Here is a 24,962-nt window from a genome sequence, read left to right as displayed (position 1 = left end):
TAAAAATTCTCACCAATTTGCATAGGTGACCACAGACCCAAGCCCTTGGATCTTAACAATGAAAAAAGCATTCAATTTCTTACAAGAAGAATTTTAATATAAAAAAAGGTAAAAAGAATCACCTCTGTAAAATCAGGATGGTAAATACCTTACAGGGTAATTACATTCAAAACAGAGAATCCCTCTAGGCAAAACCTTAAGTTACAAAAAAGACACAAAACAAGAATATTCATTCTATTCAGACATTCTAATTTCTCAGCCATTTAAAGAAATCATAATCTAACACATATCTAGCTAAATTACCTACTAAGTTCTAAGACTCCATTCCTGTTCTGTCCCCGGCAAAAGCATCACACAGACAGACAGACCCTTTGTTCCCCCCCCCTTCCAGCTTTGAAAGTATCTTGTTTCCTGATTGGTCATTGTGGTCAGGTGCCAGCGAGGTTATGCTAGCTTCTTAACCCTTTACAGGTGAAAGGGTTTTCCTCTGGCCAGGAGGGATTTTAAAGGGGTTTACCTTTCTCTTTATTTTTATGACACTAATGCTTGCTGAATATTGTGAAAAATTAAGATCTTTTTCATGTTTACATTAAGACTAAGTTTTCATTACCTCTGTGCTCTAAAAATATTATGAATAACACAGTAATAAATGTCAAAACAGAAAGGCCTTCAGTATGGAAAAAACAGCTCAAAGATAGATAAAGTATACAACATGCTTTCAAAAACTGTAAAGAAAACATTTATAAAACTCAGTTAGTTCCTTTGCTACTAAAGGATAGAGAAAAGTACAAAAGTACATTTACTGAGAAAAATAAATTGACACATTACATTAAAATATGGAATAAAATGCTGCAGATAAAACGAACATGTCAAACTAGTACTTAGTCATTAAAATTTAAAGTACTTGTATAATTTCATCAATATTCTGAAAATGTGGGTATTTTACACACATTTTCTTACATTATGGGCATCAATAAACTGTCTTACCATATTTTGGCTCTGATTCAACAAAGCATTTAAACATGTGCTTATGTCCCATTGAATGGTTTTCTGAACAGTTATGGACATGTGCATGCAAATAAACAATAAATAAAATGCATGCATGCATGCATGCATGCATGCATGCAAGCAAGCAAGCAAGCAATCTGGTCCTTAATTTAAAATCAGAATTATTGAAGTTCTGAGACTGGGAGTAAAATTTTCAGAAGCATTGAAGTGACTTAAGTTCTTAAAATCCAATTTTTAGAAGTGAGTTAGGCCTTTTTTTATACACAAAAGTTGTATCCCTTTAACCATAGCAATATCAATAGGTAAGACCTTCCTAATATGGACACAATTATACTGATGTTAAAATGCTTATGCTGGCATATCTCGTTCTTATACAGAAGAGAGATATGTATACCAGTATAAGGCAACTTTATACGGCTACAATTGTGTCCATGCTGGTGGTTGTACCAGTATAAAACTATCAGCAAAAAATAGCATATCCTCAACTGAAAGAGTTATATAGGTACAAAATCTATGGGTAGAACATGCCTTAGTCTCCTAAATCACTTAGGCATTTTGAAAATTGTATCCCAAGAAGCAAAATGGCTACAACAGGACTCAACTACAGAACTCAACTGAATTTAACAAACAAATCCAACAGTGGCCAGTAAAACAAAAAGTAGCAGCAGTAACTGAGAATTATACAGTCATTCTAGTAATAGTCATATTCCCATGATGGGGGGATAGGGGGCATCTGATAGGTATAACATACTTTAATAGGAAATGAGGAAAAAAACAATTTTCCCACACATTGTTCAAATCAATATAAAAACTTTGCTTATTATTCACTGTTCACACTGGGCCACTAGGGTACAAGTACTTTACACAAATTTTGTTTTCATTGTCTCCCACAGCCAATATATATATATATATACACATATATATACACATATTATATATATATACACATACATACATACATACACACACACACATATATACACACACACACACACATACATACATACATATATACACACACACACACACACATTTACACTGTTCAAATGATGGAGTCATTAACATGTGCTTTGAGACACCACAAATAGGATATTTTCAATTGCTGTACTGTAATCTACTGGAAGGGCAAGAGATCTGATTAGAGAGCCATGGGAACACTGCAAAAGTTTAAAATATAAACCAAGCATAAACATATGATAATCCTGGGGCCCACCTGAGAGCTTTACACAAAGTATCTTCTGCTGTTCTGCTCATATTATGTTAACAATAAGATGCTCTCCTGAGTCTTTATAATACCACTTGTAGAACAACAGTATCTCTTCAGCATAAAGTTCCTCAAATGCACAATCTTATCTGCTAGGTTACAATTCCAGCTGGCTAGAAATATTTTTCAGGCAAATAAATGAATCAGATATTCTCCCAGGAATGAGACAGTTTATTATAATAAATAGGAGTTTTAGGGAGCCAATTTCATTCTCCTCCATTAGGTAAGATATTGTTGGTCTCCCAGTTGGAATATCTAATTAAACTCACCTGTGAAACACGTTCAGTGCACGATCTCAAAATACCATAGCAAGGAAAGACAGACCTCATGCACTTTGCAATCCATAATGTTAAAGAAATTAAAGACAGGACTTGTCTTAAAGCTTAAATCTGGAATGGGGGCCATGTATCACCCACCAGGAGAATCTCTAGTTCAAGAGAGCTCCCTAAAGCCATGAAACTCAGTTGCAAAGTGGTAGTAACAATGAAGAGTGCCTAATGAGAAATTCTGAAGTGTTTGCCAAAAGCTCAGTGCATTTCATCTTTCTCTACCTTTTATTTCTTTTTCTTTTAAGCTTTCTGTAGCACACAGGATACCTACCCATATGCAGTTTACCTTCACTAAGATTCCTACTAAAAAGCACTAAAAATCATAATAGTTGTACTGCGCATGCAGAAAGTACAATTTTTTTTAAAGCATCCACCACTGCCCATCTCAAAAAGTAAGAAACACTGCTCCTAATTCAGGGTAGATAAAAATCAATGATTTTTTTTAAAAATTGGATTTTTTATTTAAATAGGATTTTTTTTGATAAAATGCTTTTTGAAGAAAAAACTCCTATCTAAAGATAGTTTTAATTAAGATACATCATAGCTCAAAGATCTCATCATGGAATAGGGATTATGATTTCTAATTCTATAGTATGAGACAATATATTCATGTAATGTTTAAGAAGAATTTTGTAAATGAGTTCCAATAGTTCATGGATTAGGGACCCAATCTTATGGGGTTCCAGGGGATTCTGTATAGATTATTTAGGTTAATCTTTCTATCTACCTAATGGGACTCAGTGTTCAGTCTAAAAGATACCATCAGAGACGCTTAGTTTTGCAGTTCTCAAACCTTGCATTTGTGTCTTCAGAGGTAACATGCTTGTTAACAGCAAAAATGTTTTTAAATAAATAAATACAGTAATATATAAAGACAGGTTTCAGAGTAGCAGCCATGTTAGTCTGTTCTCGTCAACTGCTGGAAATGGCCCACCTTGATTATCACTACAAAAGGTCCCCCCTCTGCTCTCCTGCTGGTAATAGCTCACCTTTCCTGATCACTCATTACAGTCTGTATGGTAACACCCATTGTTTCATGTTCTCTGTGTATATAAATCTTCCCACTGTATTTTCCACTGTACGAGTCCGATGAAGTGAGCTGTAGCTCACGAAAGCTTAATGCTCAAATAAATTTGTTAGTCTCTAAGATGCCACAAGTACTCTTTTTCTTTTTAATATATAAAGGTGAGAAATAACAGACCTCAACTATATTTTCCCTCTGCAAATTTGTGTACAATCCCTTACCTCTCTCTAAAAGTGCAAAGTTTCAAAAAGTTCAATGAATAGAAGATTGTTTGGGGTGAAATACATTTGGCAGGGAGAAGAAGTCTAGTGATATATGTGAGAAGCGAGGCACATATGCTTGTTTTGTTAAAATATTATGTATTTGCTGTTGAAGAAAAAAATCCAGAATACTTAACATTTTTGTTTTCGTTAAATAAAACAATTTAAATATCTGTCTGGTGATATTCTTCTCCTAATACAACATGGCAAGAAAATCCTCCGAATATTAATGATTAACCTTTTGAACTGGAGATAGTTCACCTCCTAGTGACTTCATAAATATCTGCTTCAATTACCTTTGGTCAATGAGAACCTATCATTCATTTTCTGATATAGCTGTAAACTAATCTGAAAAGTTTTCAAAATAAATCGCTGTTTACAAATGTATAGTGTGTACCTTCTAAAAATGAAACTTGCATCTCTCTGAGTTGTGAAGAATATGTATTGAGGTTATAACCACCAAGAAGAATGCACTTTTATATAGAAAACCATGATTAAATTGAGTCTTCCTGACTACTGATTTAAATCAAATCCACCTATCCTAAACTTCAGTGAAGATAGGCTCTCTTGTTTGAGCTTCCTGAGATATGTAGGAGAGGGCTCCCTCCTTCAGATCACAAAAACTGTGTGGGGTTCCAGTGATGTCTAGGCAAATAGTTCCACATAGGGTCCAATGCTGTCCCCTTTTTGGGCATTCTGAGTAACACCTTATTCCACTGTTCCACATGTTCCATTCCATTGTTGTAAATGGCAATACCTATGGACTAAAGTCCTACTCAACATTTATCTAACACAGGAGAAAAAGATAGCCCCCTCCCAGATCTGCTTATTACATAAGGTAAGAGACAACAGATGGATACAGACAGACTGATAAGGAGTACAAAAAACAACAAAAAACCAAACCAAATCAACGAGTCAGCATGATAGGATGGTTGTAGCACCCCAGTAGCTTTTTGTTGCCTTCAGGGCAAAGGAGAATATTAAGAAAAGATCTGAAGGAAGATAAGGAGTCAGATGTTCACAAAGAGCTTCTCCCAAATTAGAGGGGCAGCATACGAGAAAGCACAAAGGTGTTTATTTGAAAGTCCAACAAATGGGCAATGGAGGCTGAAATCATGGGTTGATCAGAAATGGGAGTTGACCTTTCTATATAGAATGAAAGATAATAGGTAGCGTGGGGATAGGTCTGAAATGACCATGAAAGCGAAGACAAGTAGCTTATGTTTGAAAGGGTAGAGAAAAGGGAGCCAGCGGACAGATGCAAACATGAATGTATGAGTAGGGAGGAAAAGTGGATCATCATATCCTAAGGTTATTTTTTTCCTCTTTAAAATGATAGTAAATTATACTGATAGAAGATTAAGGTTGCCTCTGCCTAGCAGTCAAAAGGTCAGGAAATGTACAACTTTCATTCTGCATCTCTATTATGATAACTTTTTATATCCATTACAATTCATGTTACTTCGTTCATATTTGAATCACAAGTCTAACATATAAAACATGTTACATGGTATTCACAGACATTATATATAGTTTTGTTGCAAGTTAGTGAAACACTGATTCAGGGCTTTTTGAAGATCTGCTCTGCAGGAGACATCAAATCTGCTGTCATTTTGGTTGACTTGACAGTATATGCAACTGACAAGCAATAACATGGCTCCATATCCAGTTAGAAAATAATTGTTCCTGTTGCAATAAATGAATTCTTTATGCTACAAAATGAATATAAAGATGGTTTACTCATTGTTGTTTCCTACAATAAATCTCTCAATTATGCTCTACCCTAAGGTTGTTTGGTTTTCATCATCATCACTTATATAGATTTTTGGCTCTGTTTATAAAGGAAATGGTCTTGATGAATACTTTATTATCTTGGTTAATTCTTCTATCTTACTCTACCTCATGCATAATCAATCTACTTTAAGCCTTCCCTTGCAAAACAACCTATGTACTAAGAAACAAGATGCCTTATGGAAGGAAGATTACATCACCTACTTTTTACCTATCATATCAATTGCTCCATTTCAATTCTCTTTGACAACTACTAGTTCCCTGAAGCCATGAAAAACAGCAAAAAATGTTTTTATAGTCCCAATGCTTTCTCATCAGAGAAACAGAAATGAGCCGTTTTGCCTCTTTGATTTACCATGGCTTAATCCAAGTCTTTTAATTAGCATCTGTACTCTCCAACTCTTACATAGCAGAAAAATCAGATTTGCAGGTCACTATTATTAGTTAAGCTAATTCATTTCCATCTACATATTTAAACACTTACAATATTAATAAAAGTTGACTGTATTTGGGCAACTTTACATGGCAGTCTACAGATAGTCACTTTCCAGAGAAACAGTGAAACAGCTGTTAAAGACCGTTACCAGGAGCCGACCTTGGTCTTGAAGCAGTACAGTTCTGTTTAAAACAGAACAAAAAGTGATTTCCTCAGCAGATTTCAGCAGTGGCACCCACACTCAAGTTCTGAGGAAGCAAGTTCACAGCTCATGGATTAGTCAGCGTAATCCTTCATGCAGTGCATTTCTGTAACTAAATTGAAGCAAAACGGGATAGTGTAGGAAAGTCACAGCCATTTTGAAAAGTTAGGTCCATTTGTCCTTTCAAAAACAGGATGATGATGTTTAGCTTCTTTCACATTTTTTACAACACCAAACCAAAAAATGAATAAACCACTTTCCAAACAAAAAGAACTGTAGTACAGCCAAGTTAAGTTTGAAGGCACATATCAGTCTATTACCAAGAATGTTAGAGTTAAAAAATCCAAAAGACAACAATTAAATAAAGAGGAAATATTAGAAACCCAGGAAATTAAGAGCACTTCAACAAGTTACATGCACACAACAATCAGAACCTTATTCTGTCCCGCCCAACTTGCAACAATATCATCTCATATTGATTCAGTAAGTATTGCATAATTTTTTTTCCCCCACAATATGGTTAAAATATTTGTTCAGTTGGATGTCTTGAATTGAGAGAAGTCAATGCTGTAGTCATTGAGAGTAATGGTCCATCAACTTTGTTTATGGACAAACTAACTCTTGTTTATGATCTTCTGAAATAGATCAAATAGTTATTTGTTATTATTTTCTGTTGGTAAATATTTAATTTAATTTATATTATGCTAATGTCTAGAGATTCTGATCAGGTTTGGAATCCTATTATAATAGGAGCTGCACAAACAAGGGTTACTCTCCCAAAAGCTTTATACTTCAGCTTGCAGAATTCAATTTTCTAAATTTAATTTGACACAAAGTCAAAGTTTATTTTAAGCATTTAATTTCCAGAGTTGCAGGAAATTATGCGGGAAATTATGAAAATTTTTTAATGATAGTAACAATTGATTTTCAAAAGATTAAAGCTTTATAACTATTAAAATACATATTTTCAACATGACTTGTCAAAATATGCAAAGTAAATACCCTTAAATCAAGCTCCGAGTTCTCAAGCAGTATGCGTATATATAGTCGGTCTGTGCGTATGTATTTTGTAAAATTGACATTTAATGACAATACCAATAAAACTCATACTTCCAAGCCTTTTTATACTCCACACACTAACAGAAGAACCAGTGCACCTCCACACTTAAGGGACATACTGAGCTGCTCAAAGCGAAATCACAGCCACATCATATAGTTATATAATGGCAGAAAGAAAATCTGCGTCTACTGTCCAACTATATGGGCACTGGCAGCGAGCAGCACTGTGCTGTGGAAACATGTAAGCGAAACGTTCATAGAAGATCAACATATTTCTTGACATCCAGCTGTCAGACAGATACCTGACACTCCAAGGTTCTAGAGTGACAAATACACAAAAAAAGCCTCACATTCTTCTATTAAAGAAACACTTTGCCTGTTCACAAAAGGTGAAACACAGCCATGTGCAGAGGGCCAGCACAACAAATAGATTGGCAGTTTAAAAAAAAATAAAAAAGGTAAGAGAAAGTTATTTCATATTGACTGATACAAGGACAATAATATGAAAGCCAGTAACTTATCATGCAAATCATTGTGAGCAAGAATATATGCAATAAGCTAGTGTTCTTTAGATTAATATTCTCCCATCACAAAAACAATGCACAGTTGATGTTATAAAGCACAGCGGCTCTATCCTGTGGGCCTCCTTAACAGGCTATTACAGTAAAAATCATCATCATAAAGGAAAAGAATAGTGATATTAAACTCTTTTCTCCCAATTCGTTATTTTCAGAGTCATAATAGAGTATACTTATTTTTTGTAGTGCTATTTAAACATGATCAAAATGAGTTTTTTTCCCATAAGCAGGTTGCTAAAACTCAATGCAGTGTCTGCAAAATTAATTAGATATCCTACATGAGTTGCAAGCCATTTCATCATAGATTTTTCCATCAACATAATTGTTTTATTACCAGGACAAGCACATTCCTTCTAATGGGCTTTGTATGAATTCTAAAAGTATTCAAATAGAGAAAGCAAAAAAAAAAAAAAACAAACCAACATTACAGCAGACTGGAATACAAGTCATTATCTGTGTTAAAGTGAGGAAATGGAAGTGTGAAACCACAGTGGACAAAAACAGTTTATTATTGACTGACTATGTACATATAGCATATTGCTTTGTTTATTGAAGTATATATTCCCCATTTGAAAGGGTTTTAAATTGAGAGATATAACCTCTTCCACAAAAAGAAAAGGAGTACTTGTGGCACCTTAGAGACAAACAAATTTATTAGAGCATAAGCTTTCGTGAACTACAGCTCACTTCATCCGATGAAGTAAGCTGTAGCTCACGAAAGCTTATGCTCTAATAAATTTGTTAGTCTCTAAGGTGCCACAAGTACTCCTTTTCCTTTTGCGAATACAGACTAACACGGCTGCTACTCTGAAACCAACCTCTTCCACAGATGTTCTGGTTTTAGGTAACAAAACAAACAAAACCCAAATGTTGACTTTGTTGGATTCCATTTTATAAAACACTATTTTATGGTCATCTATGGTTAAATCACTTTTTTTTTTTACATGAGAATGACAATTGCCCCTTCTTAATATAGATTGCATAGCAAAAAGCAAGACAATTACATGAAGAGAAGTTGTCCACCGTAGGAAGGAGGCAAGGTACAACTAAATAAGAGAGAACAGTAGTCTAAGAATAGTATAGGTGGTGGCGGGAGAAGGAGAAACCAGTCCAGTTTTCTTGCAGCATGTGTTCAGATCCTAACCTCGACTAGGCTGACAGGGGCTAGAAATTCAGAAGAAGTAGTGCATTCAGTCCAAGAGAAAAAGGTGCCATTTGCTTTCAAGGAATCTTATTTGATTATCTTCATTATTCATGGTAATTATTTTAGCGCACAAGGACCAATCAAGAATGGGCCCCATCATGCTAACCCAGAACTGTAAACACTACTGATTGGCATTGATAGATTTGAGATGGAACAGTATCCAGCCTTCCTTCACTGGATCGCCCAAGGAAGAAGTTCAAGAAGAAAATAGGGAATGAGATTTCAAAAATCTTGGGAGAATTCCATCCATTCAAACAACATATATTTAAATAGCACTCTCAACATTGCAGCATATTAGACAATAATCATAGACAACCGATGATAGCCATTTACAATAATGATGCAACTACCAATGCAAAAAACAAGATGGAAAGGGTTTTGGAAAAAATGAGTGCATCAATTATAGTTTTCAACTGCATATGGATAAGTCAATTGTTTTAAGCATTCAAATATGCTGTTTGTTTGCATACACTATCTTTGCTCTCTTTATTGCTGTAGGCACGAAATAATTTTTTAAAGGAATAACAGTCAATAAAAAGGACTGAAATCAGTTCTGAATTATTCTGTAAAGAAGATTAAAGAATACTAATTTTCATTATATGACTACTTCACTTTCTTGCTCTTTCAATCCCTGTTTCTGTCTCTCTCACACTCACTGATTGGAATGGATACTGCACAAATTGTAATTAAATATATTTAAAAGTTTTAAATAGATTTTTTTTCAAAAGTTTTATTTAAACAGATCAAAAGTATTAACTGAAGTATGCTATAAAGCACCAATTCTTTCAGAAATGGATTCACTTTTTAAAAAAAAATGTAAAATGACCATATCAAAAATAAAATTTCTGAACAATTGTTCATACTGTCAAATATTTTACAAAAGAATAGTCCTTTTGTTTTTTAATTTTTTAAATCAAATTATAGAAATGGTTATAGACAGATTAATTAGCCTTGTTTGAATAAACAAAGCAGAAAAAAGCTTCTATAGGATAAACACAAATCGAAAGTTACGTTTCTATACTGAGCTCTCACCCTGTGATTAGCGTAGGATCCAGGTTTTTTAGTCTGCTGTGAGCACTGCGCTATGGATTTTTGGAATTGGAAAGGAATTCTTACTGTCAGATTGTCTGGGCCAGGGAGGGGTTTTTCTTCTTCCCTACAGCAGTTCGGAGACCTGGTGGGGTAGGTTGGGAAATGAGACGTTATTGTCTAGAAACAGTATGGCCAATCAATGACCACTCACTCCATGGACCTATCCCTCTCTAAACCCTTGAAAATTTGCCATAGAAGAGGTTTGTTTGTGGTCACAGTTAGTGGTTTCCATGATAGCCTGGATCCTAAGGTACATATTAGATTAAATGGACACTGGTGTTTCTGGGAGGGCCAAAGGTTGTATCTGGAAGATCAAGAGAGCAGGGGACACTGGGAGGACCAGTCAATGCCTGCATCTCTATCAGCAGCTCCATGGGGTGGTGGTCCCAGGAGCAAACAGAGCCAGAATATTCTGTCAGCTGAGGTGAAAATGGCTCCCTGTCCCTGAATGAGATGATTAGTTGGGAACGCCACACGTTGCAATTTAAGGATTCATTAGTGCCTTGTTTTTTTTTGTTTTTTGTTTTGTTTTTGTTTTGTTCCCCCCCCCCCAAGATGCTTTGGTCCCAGGTAAATAATGCACATTTTGGCCCACAGTTAACATTACAGGTTGTTGGTTTACTCTTTTCAAAGCTAAAAACTGACATGGAAAAGTGCACAGGAATATAATTACCAGTAAATATTATTAAATCATCCTTCAAAAATCCTGACTCTTAAAGCATTGATGTTTTGAAAATGGATATAACCACAGGCTACGAGGAACCAACATCACCTTAAAGAGTGTACATATTAGAAGCAGATGTTGTGGACAGAATTAGCAATTCATATTGTGTCATCTCTGATCTGACCTTGCAATAAAAAAAGCCCCAGGGATCAGAGATATTGGAATGTGAGAGTTTTTTACACTATATAAAATACTCTCAGTTTACATTTGTTGACAGAAAGCATGAGGCAGGATTTTATTTCTGTTGGGTGGCTATGCATTTTCAGGTTACCTGTGCCACCTTGCCAAATGATGCAATGCTGGCTCGATTCCCCCCCCCCCCCCCAGGTTTTAAATGATATATCCACAGGTTTTCATTAAGGGTGAAATGTATTTTTGGAGATAGACACACTCTGTTCTATACCACCTTGGTTTCAGATCACAATCCTTTTCTTTAAAGTTAAGTTCTTGAATACTGAATTTGGCACTTTTTTTTTTTGTAGTTGCTGTTGAATGAAGGTCACCCTTTACTGTGAGACAAAATAGTACAGCTCAAGTGCACAGCCTGTATCCTCAGGAAAATTCAGAAATTTTTTTTTCTGCGGGACAAAATGTTCAGCCCCAATATGCATTAGCCAGAATACCAGCAGGAATATGCCATTATTTAAAAAGGTAAAGGATTTTTTATTCCTTCCAACTATAAGGTGTTTTGTCTCAAAAGGCCAGCAGCATGCACTAGCCACAATCTGGCCCACTTCTATTCCCCCATGCTTGCTCTTCCTTCTTCTCCATAGCCTTTCCACTATGTATGGACCTGCGCACAGGTTTGGAAGCCTGATTTAACACAGTCCTATTAAAATAAATCATGTACAATTTCTAGCAGCAAGTTACTCATTTTTTTGCACAAATCAGCAACATTTTAAAAACCAGATAAACTGTGTCTGACAGATTGCTAAAGCATGCACATATTTATGAACTTCCTAAATTGCTCATCTGCAGCAGGAAGATACTTGGGCATAGTTTGGGAAAAAAAAGTAGACCAAAATAATTTCTTAAAATCCTGAGAGCCATAAAATATTTCTCCTCTCCTGAATCCTATCAAGATGATAATATTGGATAATATATGGGATGATTTGTAAATAGGACAACTTCATACATTGTTAGTGTCTCCTATGGTACATCTAAGAAGCACATAGCAGTAAACATACATAAGTACTTTTTTGGTCTTTGTCTTCACAAAATACAATCTGCATAAACACATATAAATGCCAAAAGAAAAAAGATGGAGATGGCAACGACCTTCATTTATGCAAAGAAAGAAATATGGTGGAACTGTCTATTAGCTAGGGAAAAGTCATCAAAAACAAATGCTGTCCAATTATCTATTGCATTGCTCTCCACAGGCATACAACAAGATTAATTGTAGATGAATTACAGCTTTTTCCACACTAAGATATACAAAAAAAAAAAAAAAAAAAAAAAGAACCCAGGATATTGACAGGATCAGGACATAACAAACCCCTAATAGAATCAGAAATTGCCTTCAGAAAACAAGGTCATTGTAGCTTTTTAAGCTCTTTAAAATGTCTCTGATTGCCAGGGTTACCAAATTAATTTGACAGAACAAACCTTTTGTCTCTGTTAAATGTAAAATCTTGGAGGCATGCATTTACTACGCATTTCCTACACATTTAGATTTTGCAGTAGTAGTGATGAAACACACAAGTTTAAGAAACAGCCTGCAAAAGGTTTGAACAATAAATTGAGAGACATCTCTGAAAGTTTTACTTTATAGAAAATTCAATCTTCTTATATGTACGTGCATTGCCAAATGAAGTGAACAAGAGCTTTTATTTGAAGATGTATCAGATCTCCCCTAAATTTTCTTCTCAAGACTAAATATGACCACTGTAATATTTTTTAAACCTTTTATCATTTTTTGTTGCTCTTCTCTGAACTCTCTCCAGTTTGTCTACATCTTTCCTGTATTTTTTACAAATGTAGACCAAGGTGCATTCTAAACATCACCATTTGCTTCTTTGCATGTTGGTGTTTTCCCTCACATCCTATCCTTTCTGAATCTGTACTTCATCTAGTTTGACTACTGGAGAGGAAGGATGATCCCATGGCAAGGGCTAGTCTAACACTGGAAACCTGTGGTCAGGTCTCTGCTCTGCCACAGACTTCCTGTGTGACCATGGGAAAGTCAGTTAGTCTTTCTATGCCCTGGTACCCTATTTCTCTGGGGTGTTCTGTGGATAAATACATTACAAATTGTGAGGTGCTCGGATATTACAGTAATAGTAGGTATATGCGAATTTGAGGTAGATTGTAGTCTCTCAGGGGCAGGAATCTTTTCACCTTTCTGTAAAGTGCCTATCACCTTCTTTGTTGGTGCTGAGTAAATACACATAAAAATAACACCATGCTATTTGGTATTAGTGGCAATGTATACACTGGACTTGAATAGCAGGATTATCACAGTTAAGAAGGTATAGTCACGGATGGGTCTAGAAAGTGTACTAAGAACAAATTTTTAATCTAAGTGATTATTTATTCAAGAAATTTAGCATTAGTTGCTATACTTAGTTTATTATTCAATTTTAAAATTTTCATTCATACTATCAGGGAACTGAAACAATACCATGTGCATTAGGTGACAAATTGTATACCTCAGTTACCAACCAGCAAATAGTCAGAGTGAACATGTCCAGGAAGAAGGATGAAAATTGTTCATCCAAACTATTTTACAAAAAAATAATACATTTGCAGAAATTGGTATCCATTCACAATGATAATCAATAGAAAAATATGATAAATCAGTTGAATAATTTATTCACAGCATATAAATTCTACCAGTTTTAGGAATGGTGTCACCCATTTTTAAATAACTAATTTAGCCAGAAATGCAGTATAATTAATTCTGAGTTATTCAGTGCTGTTGTCTGTTCTATTACTAAATTCACTGTGATATTTGTGGGGAGTGGAGTGTTTGTTCTGTCTGTTTTTCAGGGCCTGTAACTCGGTTTTCAGTTGGTGTGGTGTGTGCATGGTGGGGGAGAGAAGAGGCAGACAGAGAAAGAGATGCTCAGTAACTTCAACCACTATAATTAATGAGGCACAGATCAACATTTTAGTACCCAAGAAGAAAACTCAAATCAGAAACTTAATCTGAAAATTGCAAGACAGGGAATACATCTGGAAGCTGCCAAAAGCCTGATAATAAGTAAAAATGAACAGATAGAGCGTTGACCCACATGACCAGGGACAAGTTTCTCATGCATAACATGGCAACTCTGGTGATGAATTGAGACTGATATGGCCCAAGGCTTATTGGATTGGTCACCATTCTGCTCACAGCAATTGAAAGTGTTAACAGATTTTGAGTCTTTGATAGCTCCATCGAAAGCTTCCATGATTTCCAAGATATCACAGTCTCAGCTAAAGCTGACTAAAACATCACATTTTATTTTACCGCTTGAAAACAAATTTAACATAAATCCTAAATGAAAATATGCAAAAATATGAAGAGAGCTTTGTTATAAATACCCTAGGTTTTCTAGCTTTTGGACTATTTCTGACTTATTCATATTTCAGCAATGATGACAGCTGAAGACGGTAACCACGAGTTAATTGTTCAAGCCCATTTTTGGGTTGTTGGATGTTTCAGTGTACTGTCATCATCATTTTCTTTGGAGTGTAAAGCAAACACCTGATGCTGGAGAGAGAAACTAAGCCTGGGTGAGCATTAATTTCTACATTAGCCATTTTCTCATTTTGTTTATGAAATCCAAGTCTAAATATTTCACATGGAGGATTGGGGTATAATTTCCTCTTTAGCTAATCTTATTTTAACTCCATAACACCCATACAAGAGCATTTCAGGATCCATAACTGAATAATTAAAAAAAATAGAAAAAAGTAGGGTGAATATGAATACTACATGAGAAAAAAAGAGTTAGATATACTCTCACAGTATCTTTAGGGAGATATTTCATAACTATGAATTTGGTTTACATTACAAAATAGTCACACAGACTTTGTTCAGAATCCTCACTTAAGTCTTTAGCAGATATCTCAAAAGTCAGAATGAGATCACGTGCAATGTGTGTGCGTGCAGTTTTGGAAGCAGACACAAAGAAGTCCCAGTTGGCAGCATGTTACCACCACCTTGTTCACATCCTCCTTAAAATCCTTATGTTCACACAAGGGAGAAATGCAGCATGAAGTCACCAGTAGAAATTGTACCCAGAAACCAGTACCCTTCATACATTTCAGAGGGTTGGGCAATGGAACTACTCTAGAGACTCTCAGATCCAAAGATCATGGAAACAAAGCCTTCATAATTGTGATTCTACAAATTCTTGAAGTAAAATGACCCATCACTTGCAACTTCTTATGAATTCTTTAATAAGAATGGGTCTTTTCATAACACAGCTGAGTTGGGCTTGAGATACCTAAATATAAAGGCTAGTTTTGCTTTTTCTTCCCCTTTAAAATTCCTTCTCCCTATGCCAGCCACACTCACAACCAGTTCAAAGCAGCTGGACTATGTGATTTCAATTATTTGAAATTGCTTCTTTCCCCTGTCCCAACATGACAATATTCTTCCCCTGTAGGGAATGAAATCCATTTTGAGATTGGCTGCAGATGTTCTCAAGATGACCATCAGTCTCAAGAGTGCAACTACTGTCATCGGGAAAACTCTCCTGTTCCCCACAGGTACACTAAGTCATTCTGCCAAGCAGTAATGCCTTGGTAATGAAACTGATATGAGTGGGTTCACTTACTTGCTGAAGGCAAAAGGCTGTAAGCTTCATTTCAGGAAAAACAACAATAGAAGGATATAATATTAAATAATCAAAATGGGGATGAGGGAGGGAAAGTGTAATGGAAAACTAAATATTCTGTCAATGGGAATTTTGGAATGGAATTCAAAAGCATTTTGTTCCTACTGCTGCTTACATGTCCTTTTATGACACACTTATGCAATGCAGCATTAGCACAAATAACCTACGTTATTTAGACTAGAGATGGGCCTAATAGCAAAATTAGATTTGTAATCTAATTGAAATCAGAATATCACCAGACTTGGGGGCTTGGCCCAAGAGATAACTCATAATCCCAAACTTCAGAGTAATTTGAACCCCATGTCCTGGGTTAGGCTATCAAACCTCTAGCAGTTAGTTCACAGCATTTCCTGTTATTTTCCTCTTTTATTCTCTTCCCATGAATGCGCCTCAGGAAGACTGCATCCTTTTGGCTTAAAAGAACTGTGTATGACCTTCTTCTAGAGTCAGTCAATATTATCCCTTGAATGGCTCTAGAGGTCTATGCTGCAAAACTGAAATCAAGTGCTTCCATCCGCAGGGATAGAGTGCCTCATTCCTGTAAGGTAGCATCTCCTGCCATTCTAAAGCGCCAAACATGGATCTTCCAAGTAGTAATATGTTACTACTAGATCACTAGGCTAAACAGCTTGAAGGCCCACCTGCCGCTAAGGAATTCATATAAGAAAGTATTTTTCAACACATTGTTCAAAACATGGACTAATATTACATTGTTTCAAATTATATAAAATTGTACTTTAAAATTTTGCAATCCTTTGAAGGACCGGGGCAGGGACTGTTATTCAGTGTATATCAGTGTAGTTATATGCCCAACATAACAGACAAAAATAGACATACCAGACTAAAACCTCAAGATGCTTTCCCACACAAAGACGACAAACATGGCTATATCACAATAGAAATTTGCATTCAAATACTGTCTTACACATCAAATCCAAATGATTTGGCTCCGGTAGCTGGAGTAAGTAGCAGCATCATGTTGATTGAGAGATTTATCAATTTGATTGGGGAGCAAAGGCTTAAGGACACAGCTTGCTGGCGGCTAGTCTATTCAATCCTACAGAGCCTGAGGATCTAAAGTTGGCACTCCTATTATGACAAGCTCTCCATCTATGTAGTTTCACTGGTATCCTCCCTTCCCAAATAGCATGCCTCCTACAGGAGGCAGATTATTATTAGTAAGGTCCCTCTATGGCCTATTAGTAGAAACTACAGAGGCAACAGAGATGAACTAAAACTGTTCCAAGTTGCATTAATTCCTGCCTAGATTTTTGGGCAGAAACACAATAGGTCTGCAGGGAACAGACCCACTAAGTAGCATGTCCCCTCCACTGCTCACCTCTTTCTACTCTGCACGCTGCATACCTTAGAGCCATTTGCTTTCTTTGACAAAGGTTTCCAGAGGCTTAAGGAGCAAATTAAATGCCATAGAGGTAGCACCCCCCACTTATACATGGGCATGGTGAGAAATAGCACTAGCCTTTTTTAAAGCAATAGATTCAGAGTCATCTTCTGTTGAAATCAATATGAAATTTCTCTCCCTCCCCGCACCCTTGTACTTCAGGATCTGGCCCAATGTTTGTACTGGTCACAAACTATTGTTCTAATTGACATTACAGTGCTCTCCATGGCACCGTCTCAACTTGCTAGAGTCATGGAGAAGAAATAAGTGCCATGTGTGAAAAGGAGTTATTGCTTAAATGTCATCTCTAGCTATAGCTCACTATATACAGCGTGTCCTTCACTGAGAGGGAAACAGCCATTTCAATCATTTCAGAAACTAAATGAAATAAAGGGCCAAAAGATTAAGAAAAAGTGCCAGCTTTTATCCAGGAATTCATATTAATCCTTCCTTTGCTGCCTTTGGCTAGCAGTTCATTTGGAGTGAATTACAAGATGCTGTCAGGATTTTGGCCTCTCTGCTGGGCAAATATAGCTTTATTAAAGCACTTACCAAAGAAACTCCAAAAACAAACCCCTCCAAATTGTTTTTGGGCAAATGAAACAAAAATACAAAAGAGGTGGGATAAAAGTGATAGCTGAAGGCAGAAGTAGTGAATCTAAGACTCAAAGAGGGACCAGTCCTGTGAATCTGTTACTTTTAATATGCCTCAGGTATTCCACATATTGCTTAGTTCACCCTTACTTATTTGCTGACCCTTTCCTTTTTTAAAAGGGAAGTTATGTATTTTGACATAGGAGAACACCTATTGTGAACAGCGAACATTCACAATATCAGAAAACCTCCTTCTACTGCAAAGTTTTCCTGTGGCAAGATAAACATGCAACATAGCCTTAATTCAAATCACTGAAAGTTATGCCTGCCCAACATCTGAAGCCAAGCATCTATAAACTGGTGTCATAAATGACATCCTACTCAAAAAGCTTCTGCAAGTAAGATAAATGGGATTTAATCTGCCGTAAAACAGATTGAATTTATTATTCTTGAGAAAGGCATACAGTTCTGATGCTGACTACAACTGCTTTGCTTTTAAAACAGGCAGTCCTCAACCTTGCCAAATCACTATTTGCAATCTTGCATGAAGCAATAAAGTCAGATATGTGCTATATGGCCAAACTAGTTGTTGCTGGATATTATTATCTGAACATTGATGGTGCTCTTGATTCTGTACAGACACTGAGGAAGATATAGTCCCTGTCCAAGGAAAGTTAGAATCTAAACAAAATAGCCAACAACTAAATAAACCAGGCAGGAAACCCCTGGAAAACTGGGCATGGAGCTCCATGAATGAATAATGCGTTAAGTATTCCCCCAGGGGAATACAGTGAAGAGCCAGTGAGATGATAAACTACACCTTCTATAACGTACCAGTTTTTATCACTGGTGAGCACTGCATATAGTAGTGGTGGGCAACCTACGGCCTTGTCAGGATAATCCACTGGCGGGCTGCGAGACAGTTTGTTTACATTGACTGTCTGCAGACATGGCCGCCCACTGCTCCCAATGGCTGCAGTTTGCCGTTCACGGCCAATGGAAGCTGCAGGAAGTAGCGCAGGCCGCAGGGATATGCTGGCCACTACTTCCCGCAACTCTCATTGGCTGGGAATGGCAAACCGCGGCCACTGGGAACTGCGAGCGGCCATGCCTATGGGCGGTCAATGTAAACAAAATGTCTCATGGCTTGCCAGCGGATTACCCAGACGGGCCGCGTGCATCCTGTGGGCTGAAGGTTGCCCACCACTGATCTAGACTAGACTATTTTTAAACTCCTGGATGCATAACTTGAAGAGGCTTGCTTGCACTATATGCAAAAAGAGGGCTTGCATGGATCAGGTACTGGAATATTCTTCACCCAAAGATTTTCAAAGATGTTTCACATTTCTTCTGAACAAAATTAGAATTAGATCTCTTTTGCATACTTTTACATATGCAAGATTTAACCTGTTTTCTAGCTTTCAGGAGACAGCAACTTTATATGGCAAAAATACAGTAGAACAATTTGGAAGAAAATATTGTGCATCACCAAAATGATTTTACAGATGATAAAGGTCTTAGAAGCGGGCTTTACAGAAAAATGATCATATATATATTTTAGAAGTATAAGTAGTACAATGACACAGAGCTGGAACACAGTTAAACAGAAATCAGTGCAGTTTTCTAACTGAGAGAACAGACTTCAGCTCATTAGGAGAAGAGAAGCAAATCCCTGATTCTAGAGATCTGCTGTAATATAGTACTATTAGCTCCCAAATCAGTGTCTTTTCAGACAAATCATGCCATGGAAGTAAAACACTTGTCTCTTACGGAGCTTGTTAAAATGACAGTATATTCCTTTTTATGTTTTGTATTTGTATTTTGAATTTCTCTTCCCCTCCGATCCACCCTTTACTTACATTCTTTTAAGCCTCAGGCTCATTTCTCTTTGACCTTGACAACACACTATGTTTTGTATTCTTGTCTATGATCATATAAAACACTATGGTTCACTTAAAGTTTCACATCCCTTTTTTACCCCATTGTTATTAAGACAACCAGAGAAAAGAACTATTTCTACTAAATACATCAATATATTTTTCTTTGATTTCTTCAGATGTAATAGGGAATATATGAAAAAAAGGCTTTTTTAAGACACTGTGCCCTTCTGAGATACACCAAAATGTAGATTTCTGCCTCCGGATTGTGAGAGCTTCTTTCATTCACACAGTCATCAAATACTGAATTTTTTCATAAATAAATATTGCATGGCCATATTTTATAACATTTGTTTAGCTTCCTTTTTTTATACCAGCTCCCTAGTTTCGGTTATATCAAGATTTAAAAGGTGTAGTCATTCTTCCAGTTTTATATCATCTAAATGTCATAATTTATTGCTAATGTTATGCATGAACAATCCAAAGGTTTTGGTACTGATAGCTAAAGCTGAAGGAATAAATGTGAATAAAATCAAGGTACACAAATAACTTTTCATAAATAGTCTAGCCAAATGCTCAGTGGTATGCTATGCACTAAAACATTTTTGTTGTCTGTCATTTAAGACTTTTTATATGCACTTCAGTGTTAGCATTAGGTAAGAATATAAAATAAGAAAAGAACCGACATTCCTTCATCTATTTTTACAGTCCTTTGAAGTTAATTGTTCTCCACTTTTCTAAATAATTGTATTTCCAACTAGTTCATCTGTCGCTTAGTAATCTCTCCTCAACAGTGTTCTGAAGAAGAGTTGATTAATAAAGGACCTGTGAGGGAATGCTAGACACCTACCATCAGTTTTAAAATAATTTGGAAGGGATAAGTACAGTTTAAATGAACCTATTCCTGTCCTGAAGCATATAAAAACTTTAATGTCAGAGTGTACTAATTCATGCTTTTCAGTTCAATACCATGGCACAAATGTAACATTATTTAAACAATATAACTGGCTCCAGAACAAGAGGAACTAGAATAAATCAGGCACCCACAATATGGCACTTATTAGGAAAAAGGACAATGATACTAATGGATACTAGCACATGTGAAAACATCTCCAGCACAGAGGTGATAGAATACAACAATTTGCTCTCTATTTCCATGGATTTCAATAACGGTTACACACATGTAACGGTTACACACACATCCAAGAGATTAATTAGCACTAGACTGTTTTAGATATGCCTTCTTTGCTTCCTCTCCTAGTCTTCCAAAGAGTTCCCGTACAGGATGAAGAACAGATTTTACTAATTGCAGATAAGGTATTTCTACTATTATGGAGCTGGAGAGCCCCCACAGCAATTCAAGTTTCCTTGAAACGTTTAGATATTATTGAATCAGCATTTTCCACTGGAAGATTTTCTTTTTTAAAAAAACCACTATTTTAGTGTCAAGCATCTTTGAGGTAGGAACAGAGGTTTGGAAAGTAATTTCTTTAAACTAGTATTTATTTTTCAGAGGGACACAGTCTTGTACTGTCTCTTTCAGAAGCCTTATCTTTATTCCTGTATTAACAACAAATGTCTTGGTCTAAAAGGTTAAGACTTTCTCAAAGCTGCATGCAATTTTGAACTTTGTGACTCCCGTAGAGTTTGGCTAAAACTGTGCATAATGTTTTGAAAACGTACTCTAAAAGTTGAAATGTGGTGACACTTATTCATACAAAATATTTTCACCCTGATAAAGAGAGGTCTTGCTTACAGGAGAAGGCCATCACTAGAAACAAACCAAACGCACTGAAAACTGCTAAAAGAGAGAGACAAGATTCTTTGATTAATTGTAACTGACTCTCTCTAGTAACCAGGAGGTAGATTTAAACCTGGTAGACCAATCACATTTAATATTATAAAACCTACTTTTATGGTCAGTAAAACCTTTATAAAACACCACTAATATACAACCATATTCTCAACACATGTATATGGTCACGAGTGCTTATGAGAGAACAGGGTCTCAGTAACAATGTTCTCTTGTAGTAAAATTATTCTTTTTAACTTCTAGTATGTTTTCAGACAACCAATAAGACTTCTCTTTACAGGTGTCTCTACAAATTGTTTACTGGAAAAATCACTTGCCTGTCGAAAAATTGCAATGCTACCTTATGATTCTTGTCCCAGAAAACTCTGGTCATAGTATAGAATTCATCAAGCAGGGAGCAGCCAGCGTTACACTTGCTTACTTCATGATTACAGTTAAACTACATTATATGTAGAAGGACAGTTCATCAAAATCTATATGGCAATAGAGATGACAGTGATGAGAAGCCAAGATAGATGCATGTGTCACCATTCCCTCCATCTCCAAATATTATTGTGAAATAAAAATCTTGCTGAGAAATGCTCTGTCACAGCAATGAACCTCAAACATTTTTCTCAGACACCTAAAGGCTTCCTGCCATAATAGTTGTAGGTCAGAAATTTGCTCTGATAAATTCCATACTGAGACAAAAGCTAATTATCTAGAAAACTACCCAAGAATGCAGTTTCCCCTTTACACCACACATTAATCCATTTGCAGATGAGCAACAGCTTTCGTGGATTGCAGTTCAGAGAAATGTTCACCTAAATCAAGTACCCACTGAGTTTTAAAATTCAAAGTTGTTTTCAAGATTTAGGATCAGAAAAATAATGTACATTTGAAAAGAAATAATTTGATTTTTTTATCAAAATCTCAAACTGCCATTGTTGGCTTTTACCAAGAAGAGAGGGGACTTCATGACACTGAATTCAAGACCTAATGATGGAGGATGACTAACACTTTCAGCAACTCAGAGGTTAAGGCTTCAAAACAAAAACAAAAAACAAAAAAGGAGATTTTTTTAGTTTTACTGTGTCCAGACTTCTAGAAATTTCAACTCACTCATGTTCTGAAGCAATTATCCCTTTATAGTCAAAAGACTAATATTTGGAAAAAATTATATTGTCATTCTTTGGTATGGCTATTTTGTACAGTTAAATGGAGCTGCCTCATGCAATAAACAAAGTTAAGAAATCTGTCAAGTCACATCCAAAAGGTAAAAGTTAATAGGTTTTTACTGGAGAGAATAAAGCCTAGAGGAAAAAAAGATGTTTACAACATTAGAATTTGCAGCACTTCAGAAAGATACACCAATTTGATGTATTTTATTAATGGGAAGGCAGGAGAGCTTTTACCTTTTTCTTCTTCTTAATCTAAAATATATTTCACCCTTCATCCATAGTAGCACACAAGCTAACCACAAAAACCTAACTAAACAAGCAGTGCTCAATGCATGAGCAAACTATAACAACTAAACTGATCTTTACTGGGTACAACTGGTCAAACAGGTTGTGTTTTTTTATATTTTCCTCTCCTTTAATTTCTACATAGTCACAATCTTACCCTGGACCTTACCTCTGTCACTGAAGTCATCCACAAGAATGATTTCAGCTATAAGGACGTCTGGAGTCCGGTTGATAATGCTGTATATGGTTCGCAAGAGTGAAGTCCATCCTTCGTTATGAAATGGGATAATTATGCTAGTATTTGGCAGCTTTTCCAAGTATACCTTGTGCTTACAGCTGAGAAGGGGGAAAAAAAAAAGACGTGTATAAGAACACAGAAGAGTAGAATGGACTCAGTATATACAACTCAACTGTTTGCTCTCTTCAGCCATCACATTTTCTGGTGTGAAATGACTCAGTATATCCAAACAGTGTCTTTAACTCTTCGATCACATCACTAACTAAATTATGTATTTAATTAAGTAGCATTAACTACCTACACAGTACCTGCCATGAAACTAATATTCAATAACTACTGGGTCCTTTTTTATTCAAGTACTCAATAGCAAGGATTTTACAAATATAACACTGTATATAGAAAAAATGAAGGTACAATAGTGTAATGCTGATGTAAACTCAGAACTAGATTATCTGGCTTCAGTGGGAATTTTTCCTGAGTAACTAATAGAGGATGTGCATTCTAAATACTATTTCTCTTTATATGGATATATTTACTCAAAATATTTTTGGAATATTATATGAAAAGCAGAATTTGAATGATCCCTTTATTATCCAAAGGGAAGAATTGTAAAATTAGTTCTTTACTCAAAAAGGCAAAACTGGTAGACAATGAAAAGTTATTTTACTAGATGGTATATATTCAAACAAAGACTTGTGCAAGTACAACTCCAGCTCTACATCTAAATATTCAATACAATGGATGCCATTAAATGAACAGTGTTATAAAAATGTGTCTCTGGATATCAACACTAATCTTTTGCAGCTAACTTCAAGACAAAGGTATTTCAGAACTGTTAATCAACAACTGCATTTATATAATGCCATCCAGTAAAAGACATACTTAAAAGCTCATCATTTTGCAAGAATGTCTCAAAGCCCCTTAATTCTGAGGTAAACTTTCAAACCAAATAATGTCTGGCATGGATAGCTACATGTATTTAGTGGGCTATAGAGCCTTTTATCTAGAGGTTAGTGTTTCAAATTCAGCTCCAGTCAACAGTGATGCAAAGTCATTATGATCCAATATCTTTTTAGTAACCCATGGGAAAGAGTTGGTGACCTCAGCCCAGCCCCTAATGGATGTTCAGATCATAGTTGGCATGCCTTCTTATCCATTGCAGCAAAGAAGCCAAAGATTGTATAAGTATGGTACCCGATTCATACCTTCACACACAAGTCTTGGGTGAATACCTTCTGATCCCAGTGAATATTACTGTTTAATTTATCAATTTGTTCCCAAAACATCCTCTATTGATACCTCAATCTGGGGCAGTTCCTCAGATTTGTCACCTAAAAAGAATGGCTCAGATATGAGAATCTCCCTCACATTCTTCATAGTGAAGAGAAAGGTGGAGAAGCTAAATATATTCTTTGCAACAGCCTTATTTTCCTTGAGTACTCTACTAGCCCCTCAAGTGTCCAGTAGCCCCATGGATTGTTTGGCAGGCTTCCTGCTTCTGATGTAGTTCAAAAAAAAATTGCTGTTGGTGTTTTCTTCCATTAGTTGCTCTTCAAATTCTTTTTTGGCCTGCCTAATTACACGTTTATACTTGATTTAGCAGAGTTTATGTTCCTTTCTATTTTTCTGAGTAGGATTTAACTTCTAATTTTTTAAAGAAGTCTTTTGGTCTCGAATAGCCTCTTTTACTCTGCTATTTAGCTATGGTGGCATTGTTTTGGTTCTCTTCCTTTTTTTAAAAAAATGGGATACACATTTAGTTTGTGCTTCTATTATGGTATTTTTTTTAAAGT

The 24,962-nt window shown here is 35.9% G+C and overlaps 1 protein-coding gene across 5 annotated transcripts in view; it reads right to left on the bottom strand.

The window, feature by feature from the left end:
• Nucleotides 1–24,962, bottom strand: part of GALNTL6 (polypeptide N-acetylgalactosaminyltransferase like 6) — a 934,158-nt gene that overhangs the window by 426,855 nt on the left and 482,341 nt on the right. For all 5 annotated transcript variants that reach the window (XM_038398387.2, XM_043513416.1, XM_038398385.2 and 2 more), the window contains exon 5: nt 23,101–23,267. In XM_038398387.2, coding sequence (XP_038254315.1) covers nt 23,101–23,267 — 167 coding nt within the window. The remainder of the gene's footprint in view (nt 1–23,100; nt 23,268–24,962) is intronic.

Source organism: Dermochelys coriacea, chromosome 4 (assembly GCF_009764565.3).
Source record: "Dermochelys coriacea isolate rDerCor1 chromosome 4, rDerCor1.pri.v4, whole genome shotgun sequence".
NCBI lineage: Eukaryota > Metazoa > Chordata > Testudines > Dermochelyidae > Dermochelys > Dermochelys coriacea.
The sequence above is the reverse complement of the archived record's forward strand: the minus strand, read 5'-3'. Positions and strand labels throughout refer to the sequence as shown.